This window comes from Drosophila grimshawi, unplaced genomic scaffold (genome assembly GCF_018153295.1).
Source record: "Drosophila grimshawi isolate 15287-2541.00 unplaced genomic scaffold, ASM1815329v1 contig_311, whole genome shotgun sequence".
Taxonomy (NCBI): Eukaryota; Metazoa; Arthropoda; class Insecta; order Diptera; family Drosophilidae; genus Drosophila; species Drosophila grimshawi.
The window spans coordinates 23,694,912-23,710,837 of NW_025063098.1; the positions used below are offsets into that span (position 1 = coordinate 23,694,912).

The following is a 15,926-nucleotide window of genomic DNA, read 5'->3' on the forward strand; positions in this document are numbered from 1 at the left end:
TATGACACTATTTTGATGAACTCCAACGAATCCCCCAAACTGGAGTATTTGTTTAAAATAAAGTAAGCGAAATACAAAAACATGCTATAAACTTTATTTAAACAAAGCATATAAACCGAAACAAAAGTGAAATTAAAGGAACCTCATAAGCTTAAAGCGTATACAAGAAGCGCAGACAACAAAAACCATTTACATAATGCTGAAAGTGTTGCATATTTAATGGGGCGATCGCGACTATTTTCATAGGCAACAGTGAGACGCGATTTTCGTTGAAATCCAAACACATAGACACTAGTATGTATGCTCATTATAAACACATACACACACATTAGTGAAAAATAAAATATTTGAAACTATGTTACAATAAAATTGCGTTACGAGATGATATTCAAATATATTGTATAAGAAAATTGTTATTTGCTGTGTGAGTTCACGTTCAATTTCGTTGGTTCGTTGATTGGATTATATATTCAGCAATTGTACCGTCTACTACTTACTATTTATGAAATTTACATTTACATACATACATACAAACATACATACAAATATATGCAACATTTTTTCCCAAAAGCGCTCTAAATGTTTACTCGAATTTATTTGTATATCGAAATCTAAAAAAAAAAGAAAACCAACACGAGTACATTTTGTACATTCGTAATTTTATTCTTTACAAATAGGTCCAGGAACATGAAATTCTTATGTGACTAGCATTAGTTTATTCACTGATGATTGACTATTTGTGAAGAGTGTAAAGGCTTCGGCATTGTCGGAGTTAGCTGTTCTCAGTTTTGATTGGTAGCAACTGTCGAGGGACTCAAGTTTCAACAATAAATCCTTTTAGCTCCCATTATTATATCCATAAGATACTCTCATGATATTGGCCGTGGTAACCAAAAACTATTGCACACATTCTACAACAAAATGCAAAAATTAGATTCGAAATACAATTTTAGGCATTTAAAATAAAATTTACATGACGAATCTAGAAAATTAATGAAAACTCAAAACGACAAAATGGAAATTACATTTTCAGAAATACGAGTAATGCCAATAACAGTGAAAACATATATAAAAAAAACTCAATTAATTCAAATTTTCCAAATTAATTCGCGTTTAAAAATTTTCTTAAATAAAAATCATATTAAATTAATTTTAATTCAAATGCCGTTAATTGCATATAATTTGAAAATGTAATACAAATGATAATAATAATTATATATACATAAATATAAATATACACGATAAATTACATTAAATTAGGCTAAACTAAAATATGTACGAATAACAAGTTATAAGCTGTTAAAAACATTAAAAAATACAAATTGTATTGTAGCAAATATTTTAATTAAAAAACTATAAAGAAAATAAAGCATTATTAATTATATATAAACATGTAAACTATATATATATATATATATATTTTACGCACATATATATATGTATATATAAGCGACAATTTTATTATACACACACAGTATAAACATTCATATATTGGTACAGTATTACAACAAAGATACACTTGAAAATATAGATAATTGGCATTTCATTTCTTCACTCGTCCAGCCAAAAGAACTGACGCACCTCCTCCTCATTGGAGGGCCGGCAATGCGGCGTCGGCTCAATCAATGAATTGCGCAGCGCCTTCATAGCCGCCATATTCCTCTTTGAGGCTAGCGAGAGATCAATGATGCGCTCCGGATAATGCACCCCAATGAGACACTCGGCGATCTCCTGCTGTTCGGCCGTCATTCGCCACGGCTCATGGCTAAAAAGTAAAGAGAAAAGAGGAGAATGAGAGAGGAGGAGTTAACCATAAGTGTAAACAAAATAAATAATTGTTGTTTAAATCGTTAAAGTTTTATCAAAACAATCCACATTTTCTGAGTTATATTTATCTACACAAACAAATAAAAATTGAATGATCTAATTAACAAATATTTTAAATTCAATTGTTCGTCTAAATTCTGTGGCAAAAACAAATCGATATTTGCCCCTTAATAAGTATTTAGAAGAATGTGTGTAGAAATTCTCTTAATTTAGAGCAGTTATTTTTCGAAACTAACGAAGAAATAAGAAGAAATGTTATAAAACTTTAGTTCAACGGATTAACAACGAATTCAATACAGACCAAATTAAAAAAAAAAATCGAAAAAGAAACAAATTAAATTAAATTGAATTTTAAGTTTCAACTCTATTTATTGTTTGGTGACCTCTTTTCCAAATTTCACTATGATTAGATTGATTAGTTTCACACTTACATGAATTCCTTGGTCACATTCCGTAGCTCTGGCACGTACTGCTTGATGTAGACGCCATTGGGATCGAATCGCTTTGCCAACGCCACCGGGCAGGAAACCTGTGAGGTGTCGAGCAGCCTTTCAAACGCCGAACTGGATACCCACATCCAATTGCCGGCACAGACAGACCAGTCGGCGTCCAGTAGATATTTGAGAAAATGCTGCAGCCCGAACTCCCAGTTCTGCCAGAGACCGCCACGGGTGAGAAAAGTGGCCACCGTATTGCGTAGTGTATGATGGAGCCAACCTTCGGCAAGTAGTTGTCGCATTGCGGCATCGATCAGTGGAAAGCCAGTCTGGCCGAGGCGCCAGCGTTGCAGGTGATCCTCGTTCGGCTTGGCCCACGGTATGTTCAGGCAGATCTCGTTGCCCTCCATTCGATCATATTGCGGATTATTCACGGACATCGTATAGAAATACTCGCGCCATATTAGCTGTCCGGTGATGTGAGCACCACTAGTCATTTGGACGCCTCGAATACAAGCGCGCAGCTGCACATTCTTGAAGAGATCGTGAACGTTCCAATAGAATCGGCGCACAGACAGGCAGCCGAAACGCAAATGGGCGCTCATCGATTTTGGCTTATCCACAATATTGGGCAATGCCTGGTTGGGCAGATAATAGCCCCGCTCAAAGGCATGCTGCTCAACCTTGAGCCGTTCACCCAGCAGCAGCAGTGCCTGTGATTCGCCACCGACCCAGTTGATCTTCGCCAGAGTGCCCATATTGTCACTGTAGACGTTAAAGTGTTCCGGCGACGGTGTCTTCTCTAAACAACCAATCTCTCTGCGCATCTCGGCAGACAGCTGCACAAAGCCAACGCCATCGAATTGCGGATCATGCACAGGACGTGGCGGTAATCCAATAATATGCACCGTGTGCTGTGGCCAGCGTTTAGACGGGCAAAATTAAAACCCAGTTATGATTGATGGCCACAGTGACTTACCAGGAACATTTGATATGTTAATGGTGCAATGCCGCCATTCGTATCGATGACCGTACGTGGATCCCACAGCGTATGCGATACCATCTCCACGTACTCGATGCCCAGTTCGCGGCACAAATTGTTTATCGCCTCATCCCGCTCGTTCCAGATGGGCTCACAGTCAAGCTCCACGCAGATCTTATGCAGACGCACCTGATCGTGCAGCCGCCGAAAAATGTCCGTCGGCTGACCCTCACAAATAAGCAAGCCACCTTGTCCATCCGACACCTCCTTCAGCTGCTTATCGATGTCGTCCAGCGAGTCCAGCAAAAAGCGCATCCGATTATAGCCAACGCTTTTCGTTCCTGAAGGAGTGCATAATGTGGATATAATTAGTGTGTCCCTCGACATATCTTAAGGAATTGATCATGTGAAAGAATAATGGATTACATATGATGGTGCGGCGTATGGGTAATATTTCGAGGCACCAACTTTGTTAAATAATCAAAAATAAAATATGCCATATATATTTAAAATACAATTGCAAGAAACTTGATTAACATACAAATTATATTATAAGAGACACATTAAAAAAATGTGAAGAAAATTGTAGCTCTAATTGCAATAATGAGATGAGTAATTTTTAATTAGAAAATCAAAGGCATACCTACAATAAAAATTGGATTTGATTAAGAGAGGGCGTAAAAAAAATCTAAAATATATAAAACAGAAGGCATATATAAAGCAAATGAAAAATAAGAAAATGTAACAAGTAAATCGATAATAATACAATAGTGGAAGTGCAAGTTAGTCCCACAATAAATTACAAACAGGCCCATTAGCAGTATATGTATGTATATATTAATTTTTCAAACTTCAGAAATAATAATGCAGTAAAGGAAGGGCAAAGGTATACCACCGACAAAAATAAACAATCCCTCAATTAAGTTTCAAATCAAAATTTGCCAAATAAGGCATTCAACTAAATATTTTATTGGGGCAAAAAAAAGAATAAAACATTTGAAGACTTTGCTTTCAAAAGAATAAAAACTCAGTTTATTTATTTAAATATACAAAAAGTAAATTGTCTAAGAATAAACAAACACTGATAATTATACGTATTTAGTTGTATATAACTTGTTTACATGCAATTTGAACGTGTTTACCGACTTCATACATATATGCACATATGTATGTGGATATGTATTTTTGTTTCTATATGCACAAGTAATTTTTATCTGACAAAGTCGCTCTGAGCAGCGAATCGCATACGATTCAGTTACGTCCTACGTTTTCACTCTTGCTCACTCTCCCTCTCGTGAGCACACAAAGTGCATTAGAATGCATTGTGTTTTATTTATTCTTTTTTTCTAAACAAAAGCAAAGCCAAATTATACCTAAACATGCCCCAATTTGCTGAACTTGTATACAAAACAAAATATTTTGTTATTAACAAAAAAAAAATAAAAAATCGCAGAGTTGTTCTATCATCTATTAGCCAGAAATGTGAAATGTGATGCTCACAAATGCTTGGGCATGTGATGTGTTTGTTGGAGACTTACCCGCGCTCTCGCCATCGAATATGAATATGGGTATCAGTGCAATTCCGTAATCTTTGTCAGCTAAAGCGGACAACAAGGCGGGATTGTCGTGCAGGCGGAGGCCATGTCGAAACCAAATCACATTTGCCCCACGCAATGTCATTGCTGATGTTTAATTTCGATGATTACTTTTTTGTTTTGTTTTGTTTTGTTTTTATTTTTTTTAAGTTTCAACTCGCCAAACACATCGAATGTACGCAATTTGTATTTAACAAGTGTTCTCCGTGCATGCGACGCGCTCGCGTCAACGTTCAATTTGCGAATGGGGCAACTGTGACGACGTGGATTGCCGACAACGACTAAAGCTCACCGGGGAGCTGGCTGACTGACTGACTGACTGACTTGGGTTGCTTTGACGCGGTTCTCATCGTTGTCGAGTGCGTCAATACAAAAGCTGAGCGCGTGTGTCCGTGTGTGTGTGTGTGTGTGTGCGAGTGTATCTGTGAGTAGCAATGTGTGAGGCAGCAGCGGGAAGCACTTAACACACAGCTCGTTGCATTTTGAGCACTGCAATACGCTCAACTTACCAGAGACGCCCCCGTCACCGCACCGCCCACCCCCGCCTGGCCATCGCACCCATGCGACAACAGCAGCAAACGTCAGTTGACTACCGACCCCAAAGTTCAGAATTGCAGCCACAACTGTTGCTGCTTATTACGTAGCATGCATTTATATGACTTCACCCTATATACCCTATGTCATTCAGTGTTAACAAATTTTGAATTTGTATATTTTCATCAACATGAACTTTAACAAAAATCATCCCTGTGAAACTCAAAAATATATTTTGGTTATTAATATTGACAGTTTATTTAAGAACATTGAATACACTTTGTTATTAAACAAACAATTGCCGCAAATTTGTCTATAATAATTTTTTTTTTAAGAAAATATCATGCTTTTGAGATATTTTCAATATTAAATGGAATTTCTTAGTATGAACTGATCTAGCATTTGTCAATATACTCGACTCTTAAATGTAGAGTATCTAATGATTAACTACTTTTAAAAGTTGGAAATGTTAAGCCCTGTTATCATAAAAAAGGAAAATAATATAATTTAACGGCGGTCATTTGTAGTAAAATATTAATTCACTTGTGCGTCGTAGCGTCGTATCGAACGAAGGAAATCAATGTAAAATATTAATATAATAAACTAATAAAAATATAAGTGTTGCGCAGAATACGTATTTATATTGAATGTGGAACTATGAAATAGAATATCATGAAATAAGTATATTCTGATGCCATTTAACTTTTAACCATGGTTGGGTATCTAGAAGTCGACTGCTCCCAACAATTTGATTGTACTTGTTTCAAAGTTGTAGTTGTGGAATCGGCAACGCTTTGCTATGCCAATCAAAAACCTAAACCGACATCAGGCTTTCGGCTTTCCCCTTGTTGTTTGTGTACATTGCAAACTGCAGCTTTGCATGTCGCTCAGGTGAATTGTCGTTATGGGAACCGGTCAATATTGGTAACTATTAACTGCCATCGCCTGTCCACTGCCCCAAAGCCCAGTGGCGCACGTGACACACGTGCCCAACTCGAGGGATGCATCAACAAAAGCAACTCGCAACAAAGCTTTGGCATTTAAATGAATGAAGATGCAGGCGGCAATGAAAGGAGACGTGCTTCAAAAAAGCTGATAACAAATGAAAAACCGTACAGTGGAAAGGTAACCACCACATGCATATGCTTAATGTGAATGAAATTATGCCATATATATATATATATCTAATATAGCATATATAATTATACAAATAATTTGGCTTTCATCCAAATTGATATTAATAACTAATTGGAATTAAAAAAAAACCAAATTGAGCAAAGTTAATTAATTTAGAATTAGTATAAATAAAAGAAAGCTTTCCAAAATGTTGTATTAAGAAACTTTTATAATTGAAAGTGTATAATTTATCAGAAACAAGCTAAAACGGATTTTGGATTTCGCAGTAAGTTATAAGTCCATACTTTTATCTTAAGTAAGAATAGGTTAAAATAAAAAATAAAATTTAATTACAATACTATAAATTAAATAGCACAAAGAAATGAATACAATATATAAATTGTTAATTGTATACAAAAAAGGGCTGATTTTATTATATATTTTATATATTCTTTATTTTATTTAAATGTGTAGTGCATCAAATGATTTCGTCATATTTCTGACCACCTTAAAGAGCATTTTTGTCCACTGTGCTTCTGTTGCTACGTAATCAGCACAGGTGCGCCGCTTTGAGTCCATTGCGCTCCTTGTCCCAGCTGCTGCTGCTGCTGCTGCTGCTGTTTGTGACCTGCCAGTTGCTTCCTTCGTTCATTCGCTCAACACATCAACAAGGACTTGACGGGCTTCATTCCTTTGTGCAATCAGTACAACATACACCCAAACACACACACTCTTGGGATGTGTTCGGCATCTTCTGGCTGCAGTTGGCACTAGTTGTGTTGATGCTTCGTTACTTTACATCATGGCGAGTCCACGTTCAGGACACTGAAACGAATTGTGTCCTTTAGCTTCTTGTTGTGCTGATTGTTAAATCAAATTTATATAATATTTTCTAGTGCATCAGCAGAGTGTTGTGTTTTGTAGTTTTATGTGTGTTCACCGTCTGCCATTAGATAATATTGCAAGCATTTGTTTATGAAATATATACAGATATAATCACGGGTGGTAGTTCTGAAACAATCCCTCGCCGATTGTCTTATGCTTGAGAAAGCTATAGTAAAATGCGCAGACAATCAATCAAAACTGTTGCCGAGAGATTGGTAGGAATAAGTATTCGCATAAGAATTCGAATTTGACGTCATTTAATGATGTGTTTCATCACATGCTTAAACTCAACATGCATTTGAAAAGAGAAACGCAGACGATTGGAAAATTTTAAATGTTTTTGACGTCCTATTTTCTTTGTCAAGGAAATGGAAAGTGGCATTGACGTCATTCCACAATGACACAACTAAGGATTGCTGACTTAAATAAATACGCACGTGTCTCTGATTGGTGTATTTATTCTGTATTTATCCTTTGAAAGGGTACTATGAATTTGTATAACATTGTAAAGAAGGCATCTCGGACCCCTTGAGGTATTTATGTATGTATATATGTATGTGTGCTTAGAGTATTATCAAAAATATTGCTATTTTTTCGGCATTTTTTAAGGTATGCATGTTATTAAAATTCTTGTCGGCCTTCCAAAACCAAATCCGATATTCAATTGGTAATCCACGAGTACCATAACATGTTTGAGCTAATAGTCGTTCTGCTAAGCAACTTAAGGCGATTATGACGCAGACATAACAACGAATAAAAATTTCGCATTGAATCAAAGCAATCAAAATAAGCCAATGAGCTGCTCAAGTTGCAAATCCTTTGACTTAATCGCCTTGATACCCACTCTGTACAGAGTAGCTCACAATAGTTCCACATATAGACCAATACATACAGCCTTATGTACAAATGTGTGTTTGACTCTAAGCTTATTTTTTCCTTTATACATGTATGTTTATCTCTCTCTCTCTCTTTCTCTCTCTCTCTATCTCCCTCTCTAATATGAGCTGTCTTTCTCTTTACTCCTATGTTTCTGCTGCCCCTTTTCTTACTCAACCCTCCAGACCATTGTTGACATGACTAATACAAGTTAAACAATCGAATACGTTTGTACGTCCGTACACACAGACTTATCAATCATACGCACCGTTGAACTTGTGTTTGCAACACACACTCACACACACATAACCACGTACTTATTAGAAGCAATATTAACTGTTATTGTGCTCTGGTCGCAACCATTATTCGCAGCACAATCCTCTTCAAATGGGCAAGTCAACTGTATTATGAAGTATGATATTAAGACCATTTTGACCATTTTGACCATTTGCACAGCACAATTGCATCGATTTCATCAATAGCACTTATGTATTAATATATACATATCACACTTGTAATTTGTACATATACGCATGTCAATATGTTCATAGTTATATGACCTTTACTGCGCTCGTCAAGCGTATTTTTACTTTTTGCGGCTGCAATAATTATACATTTTAATTATAAGTAGGCATTTTATACACTGGCGGAAAACTTAATGATGTTATCTTAAAATTTTGTAAAGCCTTATAGTTGGACTTTCAGATCATATCGATTATAAGTCCATTAAAAATATTTGGAGTATTTTGACTAGTAGAACATATTTTATATATTATATTCTATTTAAGGATAACGATAATTTTTAAAACATTGTCATTCGGATTGAACAATCACAAAATTGTTTCTATTTTTTTGATTATTTCACTATTCACTATTCATTTAAAATTCGTTTACTACATTAGTATACCATTAATACATTATTTATCAACGCAGTAGATAGCTTTTCTTCACGGTCTTTTGAATTCTTAAAAGTATTTATTCACGTTAAATGCAGTAATTTAATTTAAATGTATATAAATACACGATTATTGTTTAATGTGTTAATTAGCTGCTGCCAATAAAAACAATAGAATAAACTGTCACAAGTCGGCTTGACTTGTGAAATGCAACAATTCCCCAGATTGCAATGAAAACAGTTATGGCAAATTATTTGCATCAGTTGTGTTTGAGTTTACATTTGGCTTTAAAATCAAGCGAATTATCGAACAGAATCATTGATGCCTGCCAATTGGCCTTAGCCAAATGTACACTTCAGGGTATTTAGATTCCATCATATCTGTATGCCGTATTCCATTTGCTATTGTGGTGTGGTTATGTTATTCTTGTTGCCGTCTATTGTTTATTTTAAGCCAAATGCCACACTCACAAACACCCACATGGCCATAATTGACATAAGTGTGGATGTGTGGATGTGTGGATGTGTATGGATGTGCGTGGATGTGTCTGAGTGTGAATTTATATTGGCATGGGGCTGTCAGCAGCAGGCAACGCAGGACTATATCTGCTGGCAAATATGGTTATAGCATGGCTCCAAGCAAACGCATTTCAATCATCCAGTGCACATCCATCTGATTCCTCAGTTGAGAGTCGCATCGTACGCAGGTTAAGTCAGTCGAATTTCGTAGTTGATTTTCAAATTGTAAATATTGTTTTATGTCTGTTTGATCGCCACCTCTTCCTTCACCGGTCCTTACTCGACAACCCTCCCTCTGTAGACACAAATTAACTCTTATAAATATTTATGAAAAGTAGCCGCGGATTCCTTTATGAATTCGCTCGGAACTGGGCCTAGCTTCGACCACAGCATGACTGAATTGGTTGGTCGAACGAAGGCAATTCCTTAAGTTTTAAAAGTAGGTCGCTGAAAGGGGGTACAGAGCAGTCTGGTAGCTGCGAACGTGGAATATTATTGAACTTCTGCCAATTGCACTGTGATTTAATACGGTTGCTGCGAACCAGTGAAGTCCAGTGAAGTTTTCGTCCGAGAATGTTTTACATTGTTAATTAATTGTGATATACTTGGGAAACGAAATAATAAAATGTAATAAAAACCATATACAACTCTAATATTAACTTAAAAATGTTCAAGTTACTGCCAAGATATATTATATATTAACTTATAGAATTTAAAATGTATCCGCTATAGATTTTGAGAGAGACACAATCTAAAATGTTGTAAATTATAGTTATCTATTGATGTTTGCTATCCTTTAAACTCCAAATACTACAATTAAGCACGCGCAAAAATATTGTACTATTTTAGACACCATTAAATAAATACATAAATAAATTGAGCATTGCATTTCATATTTTATGTACTTTTGGGCAGTTTACTACTAATAATAATACTACTCAATTGCTTAGCAGTTTGCACTCTTACGCGCATTATTTTTTCTCACTTAATATTGTTATACTACTACAACTAATACTAATACTACAGCAATCATAGATCATGCTCGCTGTGTGGGGGAATGGTACGTGACTAATACGAAATGGACCAAATTGTATTTGTTTTGGTAAAAGCCTGTATACAATTTGTGCACTGCCATGTTTGTTTTTATGTGTGTGTGAGAAGGCGCGTGCCTATTTCAGTTATTTAGACATATTATGGACACTCCTCGACTATTATTTTGCTCAATTTTTGGTAATAGCTTTGATGTCATGTGCAGAGCCAAATTCTCGAATATTTATTTGTATTTGTATTTATGTCTTAGCACATAAATGGCTACTCAACTGGAAATGTGGGCCAACATAAGAGAATTGTTAGCAACAACAAACAAATATAGGCTCTGTAAATTGTTTGGACAATTGCAAAACATTTGAGTAGTCATTATTTCAAACTTAATATGTCATAATATAAATTGGCATGGGAAGTCAGTTTTTATATATAGTTCAACTTCCTGGAGGCGTCAGCACACGTGGAGAAGGTATGTAAATATGATAAAAATAAAGCTTACAGATGAATGAGGAAAGCTGACCAACACAAGGGTTTTGACCTTTTTTTGTATCTATTTTAAAAGACTTACGAGGCAGAGGGTATGATATTTTGTTACGTAAAAGGGAAAACGAAAAGAGGTCATAGTATACGGCTTAATTTATATTTTTAGAAATAACCTAATTTTATTATACCTATGACTTACCTGAATTGCAACTCACACAAAGTTATTGAATTATCTTTGATATCGTAGAAAATATGCATAAGCTTCGTACACAAAATGAAAGTGATACTATCAGAGGAATGCTTTCAAATTTAACTAATTTTCGCTTAATGATTATGTCCGATTGTGCAAAGCATTTAATGGCTCATCAAGTAATTCCTGAAATACATACAAGCATTAGACTTTCATTAAATATTTGATACACTTATTGCGAACGTGTATTAAGTTTAATATTGATGTTTGTGGTCAAGCAGCGTACAAGTCCTTTGATAAATGTATGTATTTGTCACATAAATCCTTGACTTATGCCCGGCGGCAGTTATTAAAACCAACACATACTATTGCAAACGCATTTCCTGACAACATTTTATGAGCATACCTGCATAGCAAAAGCGGAAAATGTCAACTTCCGGCTACTCATCACATCTCAACCCAACCTAAACAGTAAACCAGGATATTAATCATTTTTCATAATGATGAAGTTTTGCGGCAGATATGTAAGTCCGGATGGCCGTTCTAATAAATGTGGGGGAAAACAACAGAAATAAACAAATATTAATCACTCTTAATGAATTTGATGTCGAGCATGAATAATATTATAAAACTTTGTGCTATGAGCGCTGACAGATAGCGCAGGTATTTTTTCCTGATTAAAATGCATGCACACAAACAAAAAAATAAAAAAAAAATTCTGATTTGGGCTAAGAGACAGCTCCTGTTCCCAGGGCATTCATAAAAGTAAATTATGTGAGCGAAAAACTTTTTTTGACAGTCTGAATGAGAACAAGTTTCATTTTCGCTTACATTTCCATCAGATTCGAGCTTCATTTCCTTTCACGTTCAGCGCGCTGCGGCTCCGACTCCGGCATCATGCACAGTTCGAATAATTGTTTTGACCCGAACACAAACTGTACTAATTTTCTTTTGCTAACAAAATTTAACTTTTTGCTATCTTCTTGTAATTCACAAACTCTTTGTATTCGTAGTTTATGCTGCACTTCTTTTCGCCTGTCCAAATGACAGGTATAATTGTTTGCCCAAAAACTTGACTAAAACGAAGCACTAAAGAAAATAAAATCGATAGTTGGTAAATCTCAGAGATAGGTAGAAGTAAATTAAATTGCTAAAAGTAATTTAATTAAATTTGTATAATATAAAAGAAAAAGTTTGCTTGTTTGAGTGCTTAAACTCTTATAAGATAAGAGTTACTTTTAAAGTTAACAAATACATTAAGTGAAGCTTTTGTTTGATATCTGATTTAGACGCTTAAAAAATTTGTTGCAAGCTAGAAAATTAGTTGATATATTGTATATTGTAATTTGTAACAATGAGCTTTAGAACTTTATATACATATATATATCGAAAAGGTCATCATTAACAAAATAATTAAAGGCCATTCAAAATTGATGTAAGATCGCGTTTTGAAATTCCCTTTTAGCAACCGACAGCTAAATACTATATATTATGTACAAGCATGTGATTTAGCTTTTTTGACAGCTCCGCTTGTGAGCACAATTGTGGCGGAGAAAATCTTGTTGGCAGAACGCCAAAAAGCTGGAATACCGGCTTGAGGCTACTTAAAGACAACTTAATCTTAATGCTTAGATCTGGATTGAAAAATGGCTTGGTGCGGCGTTAAAAAGATTTGGACGCATTAAATGCTGTCGTTTATCTCACACAGTGCGTAGCCAACACACAAACATACTTGAGCATGTACACACACAGCCACACACCCCTCACATGCCCCTTCGCCTTCGCCGGGCTATGGGTGTGAGGCAAACCCACGTGTGTTGCAAGGAGCGCTGTTGTTGCCGGCGGCGCTGTTTGCTTAATACGCTTCAGATTCTTTGCCCATAAGCCAAAACACACATACACACACACACACACACGCACACGCATACAGCGGCTATGTCGGCATGTCAAAGGCACGTGCAATGCAGTATAAACAATTTCAGGCACACACACATACACCTATAGGTATCAATGTGCTTTATGTGTGGGTACTGGAATAACCGGGGGCCTTTTCTTTTACGCACACATTTCTCTGACCATTGGCCTGTTGTTAGTATACAATATTTTGTTGTTTTTGTTTCTTCTTTTGCTTTATATCGCTCAAACGAGTCCTCGCATGTGATAAGTGGCACCGCTAATACACACACACACACAAACGCACACGCACACAGACGCGTACTCACACAGGCCGCATGTGGCGGATACACAATGTCAAAAACTATCGATGGCGAATTTACGCCTCGTTGTTGCTTTTGTCGTTACACGAATTGTTGTTGTCGCTTCTGTTGCTTTTGTTAGCGGGCTAGTTGACGCATCCGCACCCAGGCTTACTGTGTGTTAATATACCCTGTAGCGTATACATGCACCGTTTGGCATATACACACATATCAAAGTAATCTGAGTTGAATCTCATACATATATGGCTTTATTTTCGTGTTTTATAACCCTCTGATCTTTTTTTTTTTAATGTGTGTGAGTTACATTTGCGATGCCATAAAGTTTATTTTGCTGATAAGGGTGATGTGTGGACTTAATGTGTGTATTTTTCGATGCACACAAGTGACGCAAAACGGTACGTGTATCTTTGCCACCAAATTAGTATGTTTTTGGGGTTATTCAACAAAGGATGTAGTCTTGTAATAAAGACCAGATAATTAAAATAAACCTTAACTCGTTCTGTCGCAGCACTTTAATACTTTTCAATAAAAATGTTTAAAAATTTAATAGAATTATCCTCGTTAAGCTTATCAAGTTGGTATACAACCTATTCCACTTACATAAGACATTGCAATGAATTTAATCTCAACTTTAACATCAATATATTTTTCGTCGGATACTTGTACGTGTGAGCTTTGCCATAAGCCATTTATTGTAGGGTAAAGTACAGGTCTCCTATATGTAGCATATTTGTTCTTACATATTTGTTCGTGCTCTTTTTTCTTCGCTCGCCTTCTATCGCATATTTCACTATATTTTCATTTTAGCGCGGTCTCAATATGCACACACATACACACACACATACACACACGTCTGCATGCACAGGCACGCACACAATGGCGCATTTCCTGTTTCCGCTTGTAGCTGAGTCGCCATCGCCATCGCCCAAAAATTCATGGGTCAGGGGCAGTACGGTAGAAATTTGCATAAATTTTACGTACTTTTCGTACAGAAGGCAAATTGCATTTTCAACACAACACGTACTCCATTCAACTTACCCACACAAGCTCACTTGCCCACCCACACACAATATCGTAGTTTTTGTTACTCCGTGGAAAGGTAGGCCGCATGTCCTTGCCTCCTACTCTCCTGATGCTTCCGGGACTGGTCTGTGAGTGTGTGTTGGTTTAAGGCATGCAAATGTTACGAAAATTGCTTTTTACTTTCCATATATGTGAATGAGTTTGCACATACACTCACACCTGCTTAGTGTGCGCAAAGTTTGAGGTGTGCGCCTCGTAACTGAAATCGAGGACAAAGACCTGGACTAACACACACCAGAGACACACACAAAGTTAGTGAAGTGTTTGCCTTCAAGTTGTTACTGCCGAATTACCTTTTATTGTCCTTTTAGTACAGGTCGCAGCACAATGGCAGCCAATGTGATAAAACTAAATCAAAAATAAAATATACACATATAATAAATAATAGTAAATATCATCAGTTTTGGGATTTCTAACTAAAGCCATTTTGCGAAAATTGTGCAAAATTATTCATTGCTATCGGCCATTTACAACATGTTTGCAGCGTGCCAATTTTCAATTGGGATTTGTTGCTTTTTCATTCGATAGCAAAATATTGCTGAAAATGACAAACTGTGAGAGAAATTTATAGATATCGATGGAAATCCAATTAGGCAAATTTATTTAAAAAAAAAAAAAAATAATAATCAAATCTAAATGTTATAAAAGTAATCTATGTTTTTTATGTAGACTCAGAAAAACTAATTTCAATTTTTGTGTGGTCCAAATACAATTTGCAGAGTTTTTTTTTTAGTTTAGTTTAGTTTACTATAAATAAATATGTTGCATTAAGGGAAAATACTCATAGGGGAATATAAGGTATTTTTTCATTTTCCTTCCGATTTGTAATGATTCATTTAGTAAAAGCAGAATTTTATATTAAATGCTCTTTAAATATTTGGATGTGTTTTGTAACTTTCTTTGGGAAATTTGTAACTTATCTAACTCAATATTGTCTTCGACTTAAGTATGGAATAAGCGATTTTCTTGTGATTATTGTTATTTACTTGTATACAACAAGCTAAGCAAATATTTAACTTGTATGCTGTAATTTAACATATTTATTTATCCAAAAGATTTAAGCCACAAACATTTTCATTTAAGCCATTGTACGTAATCTCACCTTACTTAACTTCCTTCCTGCGGCTGAATGTTGTGGCAGCCTGTTAAATGATGTGTTGTTTGCCAATTTAAGGGAAATCCGTTAAAATTTAAAAGGATTTATATTTTGGTATTTAACCTTAAAACATTTAATTAGTCTGATA

At 35.7% G+C, this 15,926-nt stretch overlaps 1 protein-coding gene across 1 annotated transcript; it reads right to left on the reverse strand.

Moving 5' to 3' along the window:
• Positions 1 to 1,434: 1,434 nt before the first annotated feature.
• LOC6568318 (cryptochrome-1) lies at positions 1,435 to 5,279 on the reverse strand. The gene is made up of 4 exons (XM_001994631.3): positions 4,785 to 5,279; positions 3,244 to 3,587; positions 2,259 to 3,178; positions 1,435 to 1,765 (listed from the first exon to the last, which is right to left on the reverse strand). Exons 1-4 carry the CDS (start codon positions 4,924 to 4,926, stop codon positions 1,552 to 1,554), a joined length of 1,620 nt encoding a protein of 539 aa, XP_001994667.1. The 5' UTR covers positions 4,927 to 5,279; the 3' UTR covers positions 1,435 to 1,551.
• Positions 5,280 to 15,926: the final 10,647 nt, after the last annotated feature.